This window comes from Nannobrachium achirus (genome assembly GCF_963921795.1).
Source record: "Nannobrachium achirus genome assembly, chromosome: 6".
Lineage (NCBI taxonomy): Eukaryota > Metazoa > Chordata > Actinopteri > Myctophiformes > Myctophidae > Nannobrachium > Nannobrachium achirus.
Window position 1 is genome coordinate 33674091 of NC_137815.1, and position 22240 is coordinate 33696330.

The following is a 22240-nucleotide window of genomic DNA, read 5'->3' on the forward strand; positions in this document are numbered from 1 at the left end:
ACATCACTTGGCCTAATTCTGAATCCTGAATCTAAAATCCTGACCCATAAAAGTGTAATAAAGTCTAAGTGTAAGTGTAATAATAAAAAAAAAACATGTAGCCTATACAAATTATGAGTGAGAGTGGATTTGTATGAATTGTAGCAGGCTATAGTATACCTTTCACGGGATGTGAGAGTGGACAGTGGAGTGGGAGGGAGCGTCGTCTAAACCCAGCTTATCCCACTCACTGTCCTCAATCTCTTCCTGGCACTCTCACAGAGGAGGGACACAAGCAGGACGCGCACTTGCAGACCTTACTAGAGCAAGCCATGATCAACTTTTACAAGTTACGTTGAAGCTGTAGGAGTTTTCCTTCTTCCTTTGTTCAAATCTGGGTTTCTATTTATTTTTCCAGTTCAAAAGAAAGGACATTCTAACTTGTGAATTAGTTAATTACTTTATTAATTGAACGGTTAATCCTGTTGAACAACATTGAGTGGGAGCCAACAGACAAGACACACACAGGAGAGAATTTGTAAGGAGGATTAATAATCCACTAAACTGCAACTTCTATGAGTGCCACGGAAAATTCAGAGGCGGATTCCAAACTGGAATCTGTGATACAGGTGATGTACACTACAACACACAGCAAGAATCTTGAGAGTTAATTGAACTGGTGTAAAAATGGACCCTTTAGTTGCAGGGCCGTTTTACAGTCTAATAATTCAGGATTTCTTCTGTGTAGGCTGGGATTTTTCTGTGTTCCTGTGTTCTTTTCTGGTTTATTTAACATACAGTAGGTTACAGTCAGTACTAAGAAGTCGAACATTCAGCCAAATCAACGTGTGTGTGTGCGTGTGTGTGCACGTGTGAGCGTGCGCACGCTCTATTTCCATTAGGCAGCAGTATTTCTCTAGTGTGACTGCTGTGACACCACCTGGTCTCTTGTGACATTAGCTGCATAATTAACCACTTTCAATCTGCCATCCCTATTTTGGGAATATCACTATTCAAAAAGTTCAACAATAACAAAGATAGTGGTTCTGCAAGCTCACAACGTGTTGCATCGAAACGTGTTGTGAGCTTGTAGATGTGCTATTTTCTCTATTTGTCGTACAACAAAGTATATAGGGCTTTAGATTTTAAAGCTTTTCTATAATGTATTTTCACTGAATGCTTGGATTATAGTTCTACCACAGTGTACACTGATAATATGTTAAGCATATTGTTCCAACATGCAGATGATCTCCTTGTTAATTGCCATAATATCCTTTCTTCAGAAGCTGGAAGAAAGTGTTCTATCTGAGGAGAAGAGGCTGACACTCCGGGGCCCATCCCCTGATGACACTCCTACATGTCTACCTGCACGAGTCCGAGAAATCGTCACCAAAAACCTCAACGATAGCTGTGAGTCACTAAAGACCACTTTAGAGACCACCTTTAGAGAATGTTTGAAGGTCAATGAAGAATTGAGCTCTGAATCTTTCTCCTCACCTGAGCTTCTTCTTGTTTGGCACTGCACTGATAAGTAGTACTTTAAGTATCACTATTTGTGTTATGACGAGATAACGGCGAGACACTTATGTAGCAATGTCTGTTCTGGACACTTTTATTTTTTACCTTCGTACACAACAGTACTATTTTGTTTTTCATACTTGTAACTTTGTAACCGTAACTGCTGAGCGACTGATTTTCCCTCGTGGGATAATAAAGGTATCTATCTATCCTCGTGTCTTGTACATGTCAGCAGCAGGAGCCATGTCCTCCTCGGTCATGTCCCTTCAGGAGGAGAACCGCGTGCTGCAGGGTGAGCTGGGGAAGCTGGAGGACCTGCTGGCTCACAGCAGAGCGGACAGAGACGAGCTGGCCATCAAGTACAGTGCCATTAGTGAAAGGGTAAGACAGAGAGAGTGACGCACAGCGTTGATTTCGTTGACTAAAACTAAAAAACTTTGACCTTTTCATGTCAAGGACCCCCCATTTTGAAAACATTTTGTGCCAGGGATCCCTATATAAGATTTGTGTTGTTAACATAAAAAATTACATAAAAAATTGATTTGCAGATCTACAAGTGAGCCAGGTTCTTTAGACGCTAAAATAGCCAGGTTCTATCTAGAGGTTATGTATGTATGATTAGAACAAACACTGTTGCTTTTCCCTCTCTCTCCCGTTTTCAGGATTCTCTTTGTCTCTTCTGGAGAGATTGGGTGGTCTCCCTGGTTACAGGGACTGGAATGAACTGAAGTGGTAGTTGCTATGGCATTTGTCACCCCTGGTGATTGTAAACAGGAGATTTAGAGGGTCAGAAGAAGTGGTCTAGTAGTGAGTGGGCAGTACAGTTGTACACTTGATTTGGATTAAACATTACCTAAGGCACCTTGCAAGATCGGGTCCGAAATGAAACTCTAATGAACTTAGGCTGAATTGTGTGTTGTGGCATTGATCACATTTAGGCATACAGTCAGTGACAGATTTGCACAATTGAACTAACAAATTATCTAGTTCCGTTGTAAAATCTCAGTCCCCTATAAAAGTAATTGATGGCTGGTTTACAAGTTTTGTGAAAAGGCTTAATGGCACATTCTCACGTGACAGTTTCATCAAACCAACCTTTTTCGTGGAAACCGGACAATGTAAAACATTGTGTGGCAATGGATCCAATGTATTTATTATTTAGTCACAATAATACTTTTCATCGGTTAAATTAAATGTTTATAAAACCCACAGACGGACTTAAAGGACGACTAAACCCATTTTCAACCTATCTTCGTATATGCTAATCTATCTATAAATGCGAGAAGTCTCTGCGTGTCTGTCTGTCTGTCTGTGTGTCTGTCTGTAATCCGCGTATCTCGAGAACCGTTCGTCCCACCGGCTTCAGATTCGGCACGCGCGTTCCCCGCCGCGGCACGGAGTGCAGTGCCGGGTCTCGACCCGACCCGACGCGCGGTTTTCCCGAACCGGCGCGAAACGTTCGGAATCTCCTTATGCGGGGTTGATTGTTGACATCAGGCTGTTCCGGAGGAAATCGGCGCTGACTCATTGTGACATCACATCATAAAAGGCTCTGACATCACGTACGCCACATGAGTCAACAAAAAATCTCTGTGAGTGTGTATGTATGTATGTATGTAATCCGCGTATCTCGAGAACCGTTCGTCCCACCGGCACGCGCGTTCTCCATATATGGGAATAAAATGAATGCCCGTATGCGGAGCTGATGTCTGACATCAGAGTTTTCCGCAACCGGTACTGTGTGTGCAGAGATCTTCATATATGGGCAAAAAGGCGACAGAGATCTCATATATGGGCATAAAATGGACGCAGAATCACAAAGATCTCCATATACGGGCATAAAAGGGACACAGACAGACAGATACAGAGATCTCCATATATGGGCATAAAATGGACGCAGATAGACAGATATCTCCATATATGGGCATATATGGGCATAAAATGGACCCAGAACTATAACTGCAGTGATCTCCATATATGGACATAAAATGGACGCCGACAGACAGACAGACAGATACAGATATCTCCATATATGGGCATAAATGGACACAGGCAGACAGATGGTCAAAACGGGTCCTATGAAAACAGGTATAATGGGGTTTGCATTAAAGGGCGGGGCATTCATTCCCTATTTACATTGTTCCGAGTTGGCCAGGTCGCCGACTAGACTCGGGCGGCCCAGCTTCTAGTTGGTATAATTATACGAAGATATAATATAATAATGCTCATGCTAAAATCATACTATTTTATAATGAGCATTAGTGAGGATCAACTCTATGAAGATAGTTTGAAAATGGGTGAAGTCATCCTTTAATCACTTACAGCCTTGAAATGAAACATTGTCAATTAAAATTGCATGAATTGTGGTAAATTCGGATTTGTTGTAAGTTTATGAGGACTTTTTATTTATTGTTTTATTGTCTTCCATGTTAAAACATCAGGCAAATATTTGCCTGATGAAGACCTAATGGTCGAAATGTTGCGTTAATAAAAAGTATGTTTTTGGAGCTTATGTTTTATCTGTTCCTCACTGTTGATCAAATACACAGTTGGAGCAGACTCTGCGTTTTGAGACGGGGGAGGGAGATCATGATTCAGCCGAGTCACGCAGCCTGGCCCAACAGAACGTGGATCTGCGCAGGAGGCTGGACGAAGAGCAAGCGGCCTACAAGCGCAAACTCACCGCCTACCAGGAGGGACAGCAGAGGCAGGCACAGCTCGTACAGAAGTTGCAGGCCAAGGTATATCCCTGCTTACAGTAGACTATTCTCCTCCTGTGACATACTGTAAAGCTTCAAGCCGTAGAAGAGTGAAACGTTGTTACCCTTTCAGGTGCTACAATACAAAAAGAGGTGTGGAGATTTAGAGAAGACACTGCAGGAGAGATCTTCTGAACAGGAGCAACGCAGGCTCAGTGTGAGTCCCAATTATGAGCCGATTCAAGCTTTTAGACAAAGCTTGCATATTTGATTCACTCCGAGATTGTCTGGCCTACATTTAACAAGCACAGCGTCTCTCATAAACCTTTCTTGTTATTAATTTCTTCGTATTCAGGGTAACAGTGAAATATCAAACAACGAACAAAGCAGCAACTTAGAGGATGCTTTAATCCGACTTGAGGAAGAACAGCAAAGGTACCTGATCATTATGTCGATACTTGTCTTGTCTGGGGGATCTATACTATATTAGTGTGATTGTTTTTAATGCATAAAGTTATGTGGAACATGATGTAAAAATGGAAAGATCGCTCCATCCCCACCTTGTCCCACAGTTAACTGACCATAGTCAGCAGTATGAAGCACTTATTGCTATATTTCTGTCTGTCTCATCTGCAGTAAGAAATGTTATGTAATGCTCAGGTACTGTACATTATGTTGTCCTTGCAGAAGCAGCAGTTTGTCTGCAGTGAATGCCATGTTGCGAGAGCAGTTGGAGCAGGCTGGACTGGCCAATGAGGCTCTCAGCCAGGACATACGCAGGCTCACAGTTGATTGGACAAAAGCCAGAGAGGAACTGGAGCAAAGGGAGTCTGATTGGAGGAGAGAGGAGGAGGTGGAGAATGGATACATTAAAACAACAACACGTTTATTGAATAAATTAAATTCATGTTATTTACTTATATCTGTCCCTGCTGTCTCTCTGCTTCCTTCAGTCTTTTCATAGTTATTTCAGCAGTGAACACAGTCGTCTCTTGACACTGTGGCGACAAGTGGTTGGATTCCGCAGGCATGTCTGTGAACTGAAGAGTGCCACTGACAGGTTAATATTAACAACAACAACAACAAATATTTTAAAATGATCTATATTGTAGCTTGGGCTGATACATATTATGTTAAGCCAGATGGGCATAAATATTAGTTTATTTGTAATCATAATAAGTGGACCTAGTGGTTGACATCTTGAGATATTTTAGAATGTCTCCACGTGTTTCTGTGGCAGTAGGATGTGATTTATTGTCAACTGAAAGTGGAGCGCCACGGGGTGACACGGGGTGGAATCTCACATTGTTCCATTTCCACAGAGACAGTTCTTTTATTGTCACAGAGCCCCAGTCAAGAGAAAGAGGGCTGATTCACTGTCTAAAGAACCCTAGACCGTCAAAGGCCAATTTAATTACAGGTGTTAACTGCTGCACCAGAGCACCATCCTGTTGCTCGAAAACAAACCACACCCCAAGTACTGCCACAGTATCACATTTGCATTGGCTTTTGAGTTCAGAAGAATATGGTTCTACTGTAATGATGGTCATACAATGCTTATATTATTGCACTCTTGTCTCTCTCTCTCACTATACTATTGTCCCCATATTACCCTCAGGGATCTGTCAGACATGCGCAACGAGCTGGCTCGGGTGTCCCACTCCACCCAGTTGTCCTGCGCAGGTCTGTCCGCTGCAGTGCACGGGAGGGAGGGAGGGATGGCCCTGGCGCTGGAGCGGGAGACCGCTCTGCGAGCACAGCTGGAGCACCAGCTGAGAGAACGAGTGTCAGAGCTGATGAGTCTTCAGACCAGGACGGACGCAGAGAGAACTGAGCTCAATGCCAGGTCAGGGAGATGACTTGGCTTTTAGATTTTAGATTTTTATTTTATTATTATTTTTGGGGATTATTCTATTGTTAGACTGACGATAGGTTCTTGGTCTACCTGCATTTTTTAGATTACTATTTCTATGCATTTGATGTAGGCTATTACTTTGTGCTGTTCTTGCTTATTGTAAGTCGCGCTTGTCTAAGAGCGTCTGCTAAATGTCTAAATTGTACATTGTACAAGCCTGTAACAGTTTCGTCATTGGATAAAGTCAGTCTATGGTGGAAGGTGGACCACAATGGAAACAAGCTATGGCCTTCCTTGCGTATAATCCTTGTTGGTGTTTTCCCCAATCAATTACATTTTTGTGTTTTTTTTATACTGCCAATAAAGTAACAATGTGTTGAATCATCAGGTTGTCTGATGCAGTGCGAGAGGGGGAGAGATTGAAGGGGCAAATTGATGAGAGAGACAGAGATATCACCATGTTGACCAGAAGACTTGAGGTGAGACACTGGGCCATTATTATGGCCCCTGGATGTACTGTACTGGGTTCATATTTGTCAGGTCCTTCCATCCCTACAACCAGGTCTCTGTGCCTTATTCTGACCTTCGTGTTTTCAGGAACAGAACGACAATGACGAGACAGACATGCAGGTGATGAAAGCACACAGTGAGACACTGCTGGACACACTGCGTGACATTGCTCAGGTAAACACACACAAACACACACTGACTGACTCTCACTTTCTCTCACAAAAACACATTTTCATATCAGGAAATACCACACAAGGAATTAAATGCCTGTTTTTAATGTCATCTTAGACTCTCTTGTCTGATGGAGACTCTTCATCAGAGGCTGATCAGGACAACTCTAGTGCACCACTGTTGGCCTTGATCCACGGCCCCTCGTCTCACCTCTCCTCATCTCCACGGCGATCCTCCTCCCCGACTCGATTCTCCTCCTCGATGCCTCCTCTCCCAGAGTCCAGCCTGTCTGCTCTGCGCTCTGCCATAACCAACAGGCAGCTACAGCTACAGGTTAATGCTTTTAATGATCTAGTTGTATTACATATTGAAGAGGCACTTCCGTTTCAGTTTGGTACTGTATAACACTGAAGAAGGCTCTGTGCCGAAACATGTACAGTGCATTGCTTTGTTTGTTACCTCCTCCAATTAAATAGAAGTACCTTGAAGACATTTCTTTGCCGGTAACCCCTCTGGCTGTAAAATACATTGTCTAGATTAGAAACTTGAGTAGTGCCCGCGTCCTCATATTTTATAATCATTTATTTATCTGATGCCAATGCCTAACAACTAACATACATCACCTTTACCACATATTCCTGTTTAGAGTCTGCTGTTGAATGCAAATAACCACTGTTTGCATTCAAATAATAGTGCAAATAATAGTCGGTTTACTTTTCAATTCAATTATTTACTGTACTGATTTCTGTTTTTTGATCCCAGGATGTTCGAGGACGTTTATTCTCTGCTCAGTCGTCGGTTCAACAGTTGCGCAGGCAGCTAACAGAAGCCGAATCAGCCAAGAGGGACACGGAACAGCGCAACCAAGCGTTGCAGGGAGAGAGGGACGCTGCACAAAGAGAGAGGGAGACCACACAGAGAGAACGGGAACGCATCAGGCAGGAGAGAGATGCACTGGCCAGGTAAATGGATACTTACATCAGTGTAGTAACGACAAACTAATGGTTGTAGTTATAAATTCTCCTGAATCCTCTAGTGTCAAATGATTAATATACAGTATATTATTAAATTGTGTATCCTCAGTAGTAGTACTATCCTTGGCACATATTTTGTAACTCGTGTCTCATGTCCTTCCATTATGCATCTCCCAGCGAGAAGGCGAGCCTAGAGAAGGTGACCCAGGCAGCACAGAGCAGCGCCCACATCCTCCAGATGGACTGTGAGAAGCTGCAGCTGGCGGTGACATCTGCACAGAGGGAGCGCGATCACGAGAGGGAGGAGAAAGAGGCTGCTATTCAAGAGAGGGACTGGGCCAAGGCTGAGACTCAGACACTGTAAGTAGACAAAAGTGTGGCTAAATCGGTGAATGGCATGCATGGGGGGATTTATAAACCTCCAATAAATAAATATCACACCCAGTGTGAAGTGAGCGGTGCTATTTCTGAGTTCATTTCATTAAGCGTCCCACGAAGCTCGGCCAATGTGACCCTGGGCGTACAACAACGTTAGCGATTTGTGCCAAGATGTAGGCCAGATTTAGGCCACGCTTTAGAGCCTGGACTTAGGGCGTACAACAAACTTTGGGCGATTTGTGCCAAGATGTAGACCACGCTTCAGAGCCCGGACAAAGCCAGATGTTGGCACCGCTCAGAAAAAATGGACAATCCACATTCTCACATATAGTAGATGTTCAGGTGACCACAACCCTGCAGTTCTCCAAAGATGATACTAGACAACTAGTCAAATAAATAATGTAACTCAACATCCTCCTTTGATTCTTGCCACTTTGGCCCCTCCATCATTCAAACTGGTGTCACAGATCTGCCATAGCATCCTGTTTTGTAAGCTTATTTGTTTTGCATATGCAATGTCTTTGGAGTATTTTTAAAGGTTCAATGCTGCTATTGTGGCCTGGACTGCTGGCCTAGTGGTCCGGGCTCTTAGGCTCTAAGAGTCCCGTCCCTGACGATCTTTGCTGCATGTCTCTCCCCATCTCTCTCTCCCTGTTTCCTGTCCATCTCCAATACACAATAAAGTTTTTTTATGATTAGGATTTTAAGCCCCAAAAAGATCTTTAAAAAAAATGTAATACTGTACATTTTCTTCCCAGTCAGAAGCAGCGGGATCAGAGTGAGAGTCGATCCTCTTCCCAACGTGGGGAGCTGTCTGCAGTGAGGGAGATTCACCAACAGCTGGAGGTTGAGAGGCAGCTGCTAGAGGGAGAGAAGACCCAGCTCTCTGAAGCACTTGCTCGGGTGAGGAAATGTCAAAACCGGCATCAGGATGGATGCCAGGAGGGGTTGCAACACTCTTGCTTTGTCTTGGTCCTGTTTTCAAAATGTTTAGCTTGTAGCTAATTTGGAAGAAAATACATTCTTTGCGTTCTTCTGATTTTGTGGCTCCTGTACATGTCATCCTCCTCTCTAGGCTGAAAGCAATAATTCAGAACTAACCCTGATGGTTAATAAGTTCCAGTCGGAGGAGGCGTCTCTCAGGGACTCTCTGGCCAAAATGGGTGGCATGAATGAAGGCCTGGCTCAGGACAAAGCTGACCTTAACGCCATCATCATCCAGGTAAGGCTATTTCATGAGTATATGAAGTATATGCCCTGTCCATATGAACGTCTCCAGTCCCTTTCTCAACCTAGTGTTGATTTCGTTGACTAAAACGAAAATTATGTTTGTCCACTACTACTAATGTTATGGAGGGATTAGTGGAGAAGAGATCCAGTAGAACTAAAAGACAAGTCGTTTGTAAAATCCGTCATTACGACGCCATCAAGGCCTGCCAAAATACATTTTAGTCCACTAATTCAACTGTAGATTTAGTAAATTAAAATATTATGGTATTTAGTCAACTAAAACTAGACTAAAACTAAAACATTTCAGATGACTAAAATATGACTAAAACAAAATTAAAATGTTATTCAAAAGACTATGTCTAAAATTAAATCAAAATTCTCTGTCAAAATCAACACTAGCTGGAGGAGGAGAAGGCCCTTCTGCAGATCCAGAAGCGGGAGGCGGAGCAGGACAGGCTGACCATCAGAGACGAGCTGGTCCGAGTGGAGCAGGACCGGCTGGAGCTGGACTCCGCCCGCATCGCCCTCCACCAATCACTGCAGGACTCTGAGCAGAGCAGGGTCGGGGCGGAGGCGGAGCTCCACAGTCTCAGGGCAGAGAGACTTAAACTACAGGATAAGATCACGCAGGTATTCTACATTATGACATCTTCATCGTTTAAACACTCCTCCATGTTTGTCTTAGGAATGCAACAAAAACTAAAAAAAATATCCATGAGGTGAGCAATCGATAGAAAAAAGGATATTTTATGGGTGAACTATCCCTTTAACTCCACTTCCGTGTACACATTCTGAAAGTGTAAAACCAATGACCCTTACAGGTGATTTTACTGCGTGGACCTTTCTACTAGTTTCACCTCTTATCGTTTTTTTGAGCAGCTGTGTGGCGAGGTGAGCTCTCTGGGGTCAGAACTGGGCATGGTCAGGGGAGAGGGCCAGCGACAAGGAGTCACCTTAGAAGAGGTCGGCCGCGGCCGCTCAGAGCTGGCCAGAGAGAAGGCCGCACTGGTTGTCCAGTTGACTGCATCTGAGAGGGAGAACGCCATGCTGACAGAGGAACTGACCGCATTCAGGTGTGTGTGTGCGCGCATGCCTGTGTGTGTGTGTGTGTGTGAGTGAGTGCGTGTGTGTACATGAGTAAGGCTTTCTGATAATTTGTGTTATCAGTGTTTGTCTCCCTACTAGAGTTCTCAACAGGCCTGAAAATTAAGTCCTGGCCCTAACTGGGCCCTACTGGGCCGGCCCGAGGCTCGGTCCGGCCTGAATAATTACCTTCTTTTAGGCCCAAAAACCCGAACATGTGTCGTTATGCCCTTGGTGTCCGTATCTAACAAGCTTTGAACTGAGCAGATTGGACCTTCCGTTCGAAAGATAATGGCCAAAACATCTTGAAAAAGGCCATTTTGAATGAGTTTTGGCTATTGTCGCCCTTTTTCTTTAATAACACGGGCTAGGAAGGCCAGACAGCGACAAACCAGATACCTGAGTAAAGTTCACTTTGTGCTGCATCCCACACATCCACTTCCATTTCCGTCAGCATCCAACTCTACTCCCTACGTGTGCAGGTCCGAGCGGGAGTCCCTGGAGACCAGTCTGTTTGAGGTGCAGCAGCAGCTGGCTCAGGTGGAGTCTCGCAGAGAGCAGCTGGAAACAGAGACCCAGAGTCTTCGGCTCCGCAGTGAGAATGCAACAGGTGAGCGGAATAAATTAAGCCTGGGTTATACAGTACTTAGTTGCGCGTAGGTGTCACGCAACAAGTACTGTATGAATCAAAGGTAAGTGATGAACGCCCCCCCCCCCTAAAATAAAAAGGATGGAAGAAGATGAACAGAGGACTGAATTAAATAAGATTGACAGCAAAGGGTTAAGCCTAATAACAGTATTGCTTGCAAACAATAACAGATAGATTTTTTAGGTACACACACACACACACACACACACACACACACACACACACACACACACACACACACACACACACACACACACACACACACACACACACACACACACACACACACACACACACACACACACACACACACACTCCCCACAGCTCCCCACTGAACAGGTACCATAACCACCCAGCAGGAGTCGCTAGTGCAGTGACAGAGATTACGCTCATCACCTGGCTTTCCACGTTTTTGTTGAGACTGCCCTAAAAGACAGATGCACCACAGAAGATTCAAACACCTAGTTTCTGCAGTGGTGGCCAGAAACTTTACTCCTGACAATAGCCAGACAATAACTTTCAAGGGCATTGTACGTCACAGTATAAATTAGATGACGAGAATTGATCCATTTATTTTGACCTAACTATAGCATGTCCTGGCAAAGATCATTCCCCCCCAATGCAAAAGAGAATAACAAGAGAATACTCAAAGTCTGGCTGTTTGGTTGTGTGATTGTCTCTTTGTTATGGCACTTGCAGCGGAACTGAAGCGTGTGCGTGTGGACGGGGAGAACCTGCTCTCCCAGAATGAGAGGGAGAGAGAGTCTCTGGCTCAGGCGCTGATCGCTGCCCAGCTAGAGGCCCAGCTGACCATACAGAAAGCCATCTCTGACAACCAGGAGGAGGTGGAGAGATTGGCCTCAGAAAAGGTGAGAATTTTCATTTGCACTGTTACTACTTTGCGTGCCCAGGCGGAACTCCAGAGAGCTTTCAGAGACTCCAGAAATATTAATTTTTGGGGGCTTTTATGCCTTTATTGATAGGACAGTAGACTGATAGGAAATGGGGAGAGATATAGGGAGTGACACGCAGCAAAGATCGTCGGGAACGCGACACTGTCAGGCTGGCATTGCAGCCTAGGGGTGCCAGGAACCACAAGGCTGGCGTCCTAGGCCAAAGCAAACATTTTAAAACTCAAATATTTGCTTCTGGGGGTACCTGGAACAAAATATTTTGTGATGGGGGTCAGCGGCCAAATACATATCATTTTGGGGGTTCTTGACATCCTTGACATATCATTTTGGGGGTCCTTGACATGGAAAAGTTTGAGTATTTGTAGTATCGGCCTCAGGTCTTAAAGGGCTTAAAGTGGTTAAAGGTTGGATGTTGGGGCTGTGACTGTTGATTTGACTTGGCCGTCATGTTCCACAGGAGGTCCTGCGCCACACCCTCTTGGCCGAGCACGAGGGGGCGTTGCGGAAGCTCAGGGAGGACTTTGAAGAGCAGCTCCTCAGAGTGGAGAGAGACAGGGAGCTACTGCGGGACGAACTCCGGAGCCTCCACCATGACAGAGACCAGTGTCTCCTACAGGCCGAGACGGAGAAACAACAGGTCTGTCTGAACTGCGTCCCAGGTTCTGAGAGAGAGATGTGCTGTTGTGTAGCCGACAATACCGTATACAATGTCTGCATTACTCCTCATCATACTGTAGCCACCATATCCATATCCATATATATATATATATCCATATATATATATTAGGGCTGGGATGCGATTACAATTTTTAATCTAATTAATTACAGGCTCTGTGATTAATTAATCGCAATTAATCGCATTTTAATCGCACATCGATATTTGACCTGAGAAGCATTTTTTAAAGTAAAACACATTTTGTTGTACGAGTGAATCAACGAGTGAGCTTTTTAAATCTAAATTTCGCATCCACTGGGCCAAGCAAAGCGCTCTGATCGGCTACTTCTCCCTTTGCGTTTGCCGTCTCTTCTTGGTTGGTGCATCGCTATGATCGGTATGCCCCCAAAACTGAAGGTTCTGTGGTGCAAAAACTAAGTGCGATTAAAATGCGTACATTTTTTTAATCGCGTTAATTTTCTGTAATTAATTAATCGCAATTAATCAGTTAAAGTCCCAGCCTTAATATATATATATATATATATATATATAACCGTTTTACTACTGAGTCTTTATTTTATCAATACGTTATCAACATTCATGAATATAACCACAATTATAGCCATAATAGTACGTTTAACACAGCAATTTGTCTGCTTTTATTAGGACTAACAGAATGTCTTTCTTCTCTCCCCATAGGCCCTTTCCCTTAAGGAGGCGGAGAAAGCCCTTCTGTCGGACAGGGTGTCCACCCTGCAGGCTGAGCTGTCCACTGTAGCCCTGGAGGCGGAGAGGACTGCCAGAGAAGCAGCTCATTACAAAGAGCAGGAGCGGGTAATGATGTCTGTCTGTTAGAGCAGTGGTTCTCAACCTAGTTCAGTTCAATTTACCACAGTTTGATACATTAGGCTATTGACCCCCGTTTTATACTGTATATATTTATTATTTGTATTATTATATTATTTCTTCTACGCAGAGGTACTGCAGGGGGTACGTGAGAAATAACTAGAAATGTGAATATGTATTTTAGTTAAGTGACAAGTTAGTGACATAAATAAAACCTTTTTGGTTCTTGGGACCCCAATCTACACTGAGTCTGTAAAACCAGTGTCTCAGATTTAACTCTTGAGAGTGTTCCAAAGGAGACATTTGGTTCCATTTGTACACTCCCACAGTTACAGATCCGTATGGGTCCATTTAGCTTCTATTACTCACTTTGCTGTGGACCCCCTCAAAACCAGTCAGTGTTTTAAAGCGTTTCCCTCTGTCCTTTGTTGTTGGCATGACATCATACATTATGTTGTGTGTTTTTTTAACCTCCAGACCAGAGTTGGCGCTCTGACCAGCGAGCTACAAGAGCTAAGTTCTCAGCTGGAGGATGCAGCCGGTGTTCACGAGAGGAGCCTACACAGTCTCCGGGAAACCTGTGCTGAACTACAGACTCGAGCTGATGTCGCTCTCAGAGAGGTAGAACATCCTAGCGCGTACAAATTGACCCAAAAAACCCTGAGGATTTTGCAGTGTATGGACTGTAGGAATATGTGAAAAAGAGACCACGTAGAAAAGAAACAACACACAACATGTTCTGATTAATTCTGTGTTGAATTGACTTGGTTCTCTTCCTCTTGCTCTTCCTTCCAGTTAGAGCAATGCCGAGGTGCTCTGGCAGCCAGCGAGGAGAGCAGAGACCAGACCAGACGGGACATGCTGGACACAGAGCGACGCCTCAGCCAAACCCGGGACGCGGGAGAGGGCTGCAGACGAGACGGGATAGAGCTACGACGCACCCTCGCCGATGTCACCAAGGAGCGAGACACTCTCAACCAGTCAAATGTCCAGCTAAGGGAGACATTAAGAAGCACAGAAACCGAGCGAATCAGGTAATATCCAATACAGAAATGATATAATTGAATGAAATAAGAGGTGCGCACTGCAGGTTCAACCACATAATTGTGATTTCCCCAGTTTTGGGCATTTTCTGCATGGGCGAAATGTTGTTGTCTGGGCATAATGTTAAAGTGACGTCATGATAATATGTGTGTGCACGTCGTCTCAGTGTGAAGCGCCAGTGTGAGGAGAAGGATCAGAGAGTAGCGGTGCTGGAGGAGAGTTTGTCGTCGGCTCAGAAGGAGGTGAGCGAGCTCCGCAGCTGTCTGAGAGAGGTCGAAAGGTCACGACTCGAGGCCCGACGGGAGCTCCAGGAGCTACGCAGACAGGTCAGAACAAGCGCCTCTCCTATTTATACCCCTGTCAAAAGGCAGTGGTTCCCATATTGGGGGTCCCCAAATAATTTTGGGGGGTCCCCAGATGATTAGCTTAATGTGCAACATTGTTTTCTCACTAAACAGTAAACAAAACAACATACATATGTGTATACTTTTTGGCAGCTGTAGAACTGAGAGTTTTACCCGAGTTGAGTGCAGGTGATGAGATCTTTGCTCCTCCTGGCTCCAGGTGAAGGTTCTGGACGGGGAGAAGGAGCGTAAAGGGATGGAGGTGGCCGAGCTGCAGACCCGTCTGTCACTAGAGGAGCAGAGAGAGGAGGAGCGAGTGAAGGAGATCTCCAATCTCAAGCAAAAGCTAACGGAGGCCGATTCAGCCAGAAACTCCATCAAGAAAGAGGTGACGAGACATTCAAAAACATTTCCATGAAGCAGCTTTATGAATGAGAAATCACATTGATTAAAAGTAGTGGAGTCCACATTAATTTGTTAATACAGGGTTCCCACGGTCATGAATGAAATGAAATGTTTTGGAAACGGTTTGAATATCATCACTGTCAGGTGGAAACCTCATATGTCCAAAACTGTTACTTTTTAGGATTCAAATTCAAAAGTAGCAGAGATCTGCTACTTTTGATGCTTTTGTGTCACAGCAACAAAATACATTGTTTTTGTGCAACATTACGTGAAAGATGTAACATGGTAAAATGCTACATGCTACGTGATACATTGTTAGCTTTTAGATATGTTCTTTTTGTCATGGGACTGTCTCGGGGCATTGATAGCACACTGTTATAACTCATTATTGCACCATAATGATTGCTATAGCCCTGGAAATGGGAAAAGCTAATTGTTAAAAATGTGTGAGAACTCTTGTAATACTTTCTATATTTTGTGTGTACTTCTAGTTTACCATGATCCAAAAGCAGCTGTTGGATTCTGAGTCTGGCTGGCGAGGCTGTGAGAGAGAACTCACCACTCAGCTGCAGGAGGCGCGCGGCTGCGAGAAGAAGCTCCAGGACGAGGCCAGGAACCTGGCGCTGCGGGCCCATACGTCCCAGGACTGTGCCGTCCAGTCCGGCCTGCAGCTGAGCGAGGCCCAGGGCCGCCTGGCCGCCACCGAGACCGAGCTGGCCCGGGCCGAGTGCGCCCGCAGGGAGCTGGAGTTCCGCCTGGGCAGCCTGCAGTCGGCGCTGACGCGGACGCTGGGCATCGGTGCCGGGGGCCGGGCCAGCCTGGGTGGAGGAGGAGGAGGCAGGGGCAGGAGCCCTGGGGGAGGAGGCTCCCAGTCCCTGGTGCCCGGCATGATGTCACGGCACCGCAGCATGTCACCCTTACGCTCCTCCATGTCACCCCAGAAAGGTAACGATGTAGCGATGTAGAGAATCACTTAAGAACAACTTTAGGATAACTTTCATAATAAAAATCTAACAAAGGTTTAATAGGACATCAATATGTTACTGTTCATAAGATAAAGATAGTTATGGTAGTTTGTAGTGTATAAAGTGTAATTGTGAATGTTGTTTTTCCACAGACATCGGGTTGAGCACCTCTGATAATACGCTATGTTCAGGTGCTCTCTCTCCAGAGAGGGGCGATACTCCCCTTCCTCTCCCTCTGCCGGAGCTTGACCCTGAGACTCTGCGAAGCGGCCTGAGAGACTTCCTCCAAGAGCTACGAGACGCCCAGAGAGACCGGGTAATGCAGTGCCATACATATTCTGAAGAAAACCTGGAGACTTAACTCTCAAATACCTGGAACGCGCCCGAGTCGCGTTAGATTTTAACCACTTTAACCACTATTGTATGCTTTAACCTTAGAAAAATAGCAGATATACAAGCTCACAGCGCGGCACCGAGTGCCGCGCTGCGAGCTTGTAGATCTGCTATTTTTGAAAAATCGTGAAAATGTGTGCAAGTCTATGAATATCTTTGACCCGATCTTTGACCCGACTTCTAAATCCTTCTTCTAAATCAGTGGTTCTCAAACTTTTTCATGTCAAGGACCCCCAAAATTACAGGTATTTGGCCACGGACCCCCATCTCAAAAATATGTTGTCCCAGGGACCCCCCAGAAGCAAATATTTGATTTACAAATGTTCGCTTTTAAATAGATATATTCAAAGACTTGCAAAAAAAAAATCATGATTTTTCAAAAATAGCAGATCTACAAGCTCGCAGCGCGGCACTCGGTGCCGCGCTGTGAGCTTGTATATCTGCTATTTTTCAATGGTTAAAGTAGTCAATACTCCTAGGCCTAAATGGGTTAACATTCAGTAATTGTGGCCACGGACAAGGCCAAGTCTAGCCACAGACACATTTGTCTGTGTATGGACATATTGATGACACCGGCACAGTGCAGTTTCACTGGAAGAAAAACATTTTGTTTGTTTATAATTCAAGTGTTTGGTTCCAAATGGTTTTTACAGGACGATGCCCGATGCCAGTTAGGGGCTCTGCAACGAGAGCTGGAGGAGGTGAGCGGAGAGAAGGACTCGGCTCAGAACCGTCTTACTCAGCTACAGAACTCCTTGCAGGAATGCCAAGAAGGTTAGAAGTGTTTTATTGACCAATCTCATTCATTTCATTGCCGGCGGGTGGAAATCCTGTCAGTCGAAAACTGTAAAATCTTTCAGGATGGACAAAAGAACCTCTGTTCAGATAGATCCGGTGTATAGTTATTAATTAGTCTTGTTAAGACTTTTCATTAAATATTTTAAATATAGTTAAATATAAAATAGTAGATGTACAATATTACAACGTGTCACATCATGATGTTTTGTGAGCCTGCAGATCGGCTATTTTTTATACTTTTGTGTGACGCAGTAATGTGACGCAGTTAGGGCATTATTAACAAACAAAATCTAAAAAGTTGAAATATGGAGATACAAGCTTTAGGCCGATAGCCACGATTTAATGATTTTCTCTCTCTAGATGCAAACAAACTCTCAAAAGAAATGGTAAATGGTGCATTTGTATAGCGCCTTTATCCAAGGCGCTTTACATAGATTGTGCTTTACATTCACCCATTCACACACACATTCATACACCAATGTAGTCCATGGGCCAGACGGGTTGTCGGTATCAAAAAGGTGGCAAAGGTTACCATGCATTTTTGAAAAGCTCTATATCTGTAGATTATATTTTAGTATGATAACCCTTTCTTAGACACAGCTAAATTGGTGTTATCAGCCGCTGGAGTTGGTGTCCCATTAACTTTACATTACAGGGAAAAAAAGCTAAAAAAAATTATCTGCTTTTAGTAGCATAAGAGGGGTCAAACTAGGGGTTTGTCATGATGCCGAATCCATTGCAAGCATTTGTTTTGCACAGAAAACATTCCTTGGGCTATAAATGGCCTCAGAAAACGATGCATGTATGGGTGTGCATTCATGTTAGTCAGAGGCCTTAGGGTTTTATTTCTCGTGCTAATCAGTCTAAAAGCGCCAAATTTTGTAGCCCAGGGCATGCTCTAATGATTTAGCTTGGGCGCCCGAGTCGGTGACCTTCGGGGTCGACACAGCTCCAGACAAACAATGGTTTAGTGATGAAAAGTGATGAGTCATCACTTTTCAGAGTTTTGTGGATGTTTTCTGGAGCCCGAAGGTCACCGACTCGGGCGCCCTAGCTAAATCATTAGAGCATGCCCTGGGCTACATCTGTGCAAAATTTGGCGCTTTTAGACTGATTAGCATGAGAAATAAAACCCTAAGGCCTCCGACTAACATGAATGCACACCCATACATGCATCGCCTTCTGAGGCCATTTATAGCCCAAGGAATGTTTTTTGTGCAAAACAGATGCTTGCAATGGATTCGGCATCATGAAAACCCCCTAGTTTGACCCCTCTTATGCTACTAAAAGCAGATTATTTTTTTTTTAGCTTTTTTCCTGTAATGTAATGTTAATGGGACACCACCTCTAGAGGCTGATAACACCAATTTAGCTGTGTCTAAGAAAGAGTTATCATACCAAAATATAATCTACAGATATAGAGCTTTTCAAAAATGCATGGTAACCTTTGCCACCTTTTTGATACCGACAATCCGTCTGGCCCATGGACTAATGGTGGAGGAAACCATGCAAGGCACCAACCTGCTCACCGGGAGAAACTAGGGGTTCAGAGTCTTGATCATGGACTCTTTGACACTAACTCTGGGGGAGCCCGGATTCGAACTGGGAATCCTTTGGGAACCCTCCGTGTTCTAATGACGTTTCTCTACCCCTGACACTGTGCCTTTGGTGTCCTGCCTGATCTTTCAATGTGTGTGTGTCTGTGTTTCAGTGTTAATTTTGTTGACTAAAACTATAAGAAAAATGTTCATCGACTACCTTTTTTTTCACTGATGAAAACAAAAAAAAAGACTAAGCTATGATGACTAAAACTAAGACTAAATATATTGATAATTTTGTCAACAAATAAAAACTAGACCACAATGTTAGGGAGGGACTAGTGGAGAAGAGATCCAGTAGAACTACAAGACAAGTAATTTAATGTTTGGTTGTGCTTTAAAAATAGCAGATCTACAAGCTCACAACGCCTCGCAGATCAGCTATTTTCAAAATTTTTCAGCATGCAACCAAGTGCAAAATCAGCCATTATGACGCCATCAAGGCCCGCCAAAATACATTTTTGTCAAAATCAACTGTAGATTTATCTGACTGAATCAGTCGACTAAAACTAGACTGAATCAAAAAATCACACCCGTGTGAACTGAGCGGTGGTTCCCCCCCCCCCCCTTCCCCCCTGTGTGTGTGTGTGTGTGTGTGTGTGTGTGTGTGTGTGTGTGTGTGTGTGTGTGTGTGTGTGTGTGTGTGTGTGTGTGTGTCTGGTCTGGCCTGAACAACAGCGCCCCTCCCTTAACATGTGTGGTCAAAAAAGGTACTGACAGGCTACAGACAGACAGACAGACAGACACGGAGACATACCCACACACACGGCCACGTATAGGAGCGTTGTGACCACCGCTCAAAAACCATCCACATGACTAAAATATGATAAAAAAACTAAATGAAAACGTATTCAACGTGTGTGTGTGTGTGTGTGTGTGTGTGTGTGTGTGTGTGTGTGTGTGTGTGTGTGTGTGTGTGTGTGTGTGTGTGTGTGTGTGTGTGTGTGTGTGTGTGTGTGTGTGTGTGCTGATCTCTGTCCATCCAGGGAAGCGTGGTGTGGACGGGCGTCTGAGCGCCACCCAGACACTGCTCCAGCAGCAGGAGGAGGCTGTGAGGAGAGGAGACAGAGAGCGGCGCTCGCTCACCGACAGAATCAAGGATCTGGAGAGAGCACTGCAAGCGGCTGAGACGGATAAGAAACAAACACAGGTACAGATGCCCGCCCGCTGGTGTGTGTGTGTGAAGTGTGAACACACACGTGCGTACGCACTGTACAACGACGCTACCATATGCCAGCACTCAGCGGTGCTGCGTGAGTGAACAGAACAAAATGGCGGGTGACTGCAATAACAACAGATGCTGCAAACAAAAAATGTGACATCCCATGTCAACTCTCCATATGTCTAGTTTTCTAATTGAGCTCCAGCTCCATTCAGTGAGTCCAGAGACATTTCACCTTTTTGGACAACAGGGGGAGCATGGACATACTGTAGTGTAGAAGAGTGACCATTCAAAGAGAGAGAGAGGGATTTGGTTGGCAAAATGTGAAGGGAAAGGGAGAGGGGGCGTTGAAAAGATTCAAATGGTTGTATGAGGTAAGAAGGGGAAGAAACCCTTGAATTGAAAGGTGTATAGTATTCAGATAGATGGACGGCAGCCAGCTATAGATCAACTGTGTGTAGTTTATGTCTGTCTGGCTGCTTAGTGACAGTGTTTGTGGACCGTCTGTGTTTGGAGTTCCAAACCCTGAATCCTCATTAGAGAACCAGACTATCCGCTGGCCCAACTGTATACTTAAATGTAACTTAAAGCACTTGATTTTGGGGCAAGCAGCACGGTCATCATGCGATAAATGATTTGCCACAACACTGGGGAAAAATGATACGTGAAATGGTTTCAAACATCTCCCTCTCTCTCTCCCTGCTGCTGCTGCTGTGTCTCTCTCTCTCTGCAGGAGCAGTTGAATAAGCAACGCGCCGCCGAGATGCGCCTGGAGGCGGAGAGGAGGCGTCTGCGCGAGGCCCTGGAGGCGGCGGAGGCTCGGGGCACCAGGGTGGAGCTGGGGAGGCGCAGTCTGGAGGGGGAACTGCAGCGGACCAAGCTGAGCCTGGGCGACAGAGAGGCTGACAGCCAGGCTTCACAGCAGCGTCATGACTCCCTGCTCAAGCAGGTACACAGCGGGCACAGGGGTCATCAATATGTCCGCACACGGACAAATGTGTCCGTGGCAAAGACTTGGTCTTGTCCGTGGCAAAAGCTCAAATGCCGAGGGGCAAGGGTTGAAAACCATTGGTCTATAACAGGTGTCTTCAGCAGGGGGTCCGGGACCCCTAGGGGGTCCTCAGAGTTACTATAGGGGGTCCTCCAAATCTTTGTCCATATTCTGAGAACTTTAGCCAAAAATAGCTGATCTACAAGCTCGGCAAAGAGGTTTGGTGTAGACTAGAGGGTAAAAAGAGCAGACTAAGTACAGAGTGAAATGTCAAGTTTATTTACGGTTCAAGTGGTTAAATATCTGAAAACACAAATTGACATGAATCCAAAATACAATGCTGATTGTGCTGTCAAACAATGAAACTATGAAATCTATGAAAATGTTGTGGGGGTTTATAATAATATTTTGTGATTTCTACGTTAATTAATTTGTATCATATCTCAGGTGGCGGAAGGAGAAAGCCACGTGGCTTTGCTCCAGAGAGAGGCGGAGAGGTTGAGCCAGTCTCTGGTCAAGGCTCAGGAGAGTGAGTCGTTCCTTAAAGAGAGGAACCAGAGCCTGAACCAGAACCTGCAGGAGGCCTCGGCCGCTCACAGCAGCACCCAGGGCCGCCTGGCCACCCTGCAGAAGACTCTGAGTGTGGCAGAGCAGGACAGGAGACTACTGCAGGTTGGTGAGAAAGAGCTGGGGACGAAGTATGAAATAATTACCCTTAACCCATTTAGAACGGGTACACATTATTGTGTATCATTATTTTATGCTTTAACTATTGAAAAATAGCAGATATACAACCTCACAGCGCGGCACCGAGTGCCGCGCTGCGAGCTTGTAGATCTGCTATTTTTGAAAAATCGTGAAAATTTGAATTTTGACCCGATTCTATAAGTGTCTTTTGAATCCTTCTAAGATTTTTTAATGTTTCTATGTCAGCAATCTGGCCAGCCATCGTTAAAGAAAAGGTCCTTTTCACTTAAATGGAGCTCAGTTAGTCTGTTCTTGAGAGACTCTACTATGTCAGTGGTTCTCAAACCTTTTCATGTGAAGGACCCCCAAAATGATATTTATTTGGCCACGGA

General features: G+C 44.8%; 1 protein-coding gene across 1 annotated transcript in view; it reads left to right on the top strand.

The window, feature by feature from the left end:
* Positions 1-554: 554 nt before the first annotated feature.
* crocc (ciliary rootlet coiled-coil, rootletin) overlaps positions 555-22240 on the top strand; it is a gene marked incomplete at its 5' end in the record, with an annotated part of 28502 nt that continues 6816 nt past the window's right edge. The window contains 32 exons of the mRNA XM_080728921.1: positions 555-608; positions 1263-1389; positions 1730-1878; positions 4047-4238; positions 4330-4413; positions 4552-4631; positions 4884-5049; positions 5150-5256; positions 5815-6042; positions 6440-6530; positions 6649-6735; positions 6850-7065; positions 7495-7694; positions 7884-8066; positions 8843-8987; positions 9160-9306; positions 9714-9944; positions 10194-10387; positions 10880-11007; positions 11746-11915; positions 12418-12597; positions 13315-13449; positions 13939-14082; positions 14257-14495; positions 14672-14831; positions 15070-15237; positions 15746-16199; positions 16372-16535; positions 17266-17386; positions 19995-20158; positions 20904-21119; positions 21609-21833. Coding sequence (XP_080585047.1) covers positions 555-608; positions 1263-1389; positions 1730-1878; positions 4047-4238; positions 4330-4413; positions 4552-4631; positions 4884-5049; positions 5150-5256; positions 5815-6042; positions 6440-6530; positions 6649-6735; positions 6850-7065; positions 7495-7694; positions 7884-8066; positions 8843-8987; positions 9160-9306; positions 9714-9944; positions 10194-10387; positions 10880-11007; positions 11746-11915; positions 12418-12597; positions 13315-13449; positions 13939-14082; positions 14257-14495; positions 14672-14831; positions 15070-15237; positions 15746-16199; positions 16372-16535; positions 17266-17386; positions 19995-20158; positions 20904-21119; positions 21609-21833 — 5349 coding nt within the window. The remainder of the gene's footprint in view (positions 609-1262; positions 1390-1729; positions 1879-4046; positions 4239-4329; positions 4414-4551; positions 4632-4883; positions 5050-5149; positions 5257-5814; positions 6043-6439; positions 6531-6648; positions 6736-6849; positions 7066-7494; positions 7695-7883; positions 8067-8842; positions 8988-9159; positions 9307-9713; positions 9945-10193; positions 10388-10879; positions 11008-11745; positions 11916-12417; positions 12598-13314; positions 13450-13938; positions 14083-14256; positions 14496-14671; positions 14832-15069; positions 15238-15745; positions 16200-16371; positions 16536-17265; positions 17387-19994; positions 20159-20903; positions 21120-21608; positions 21834-22240) is intronic.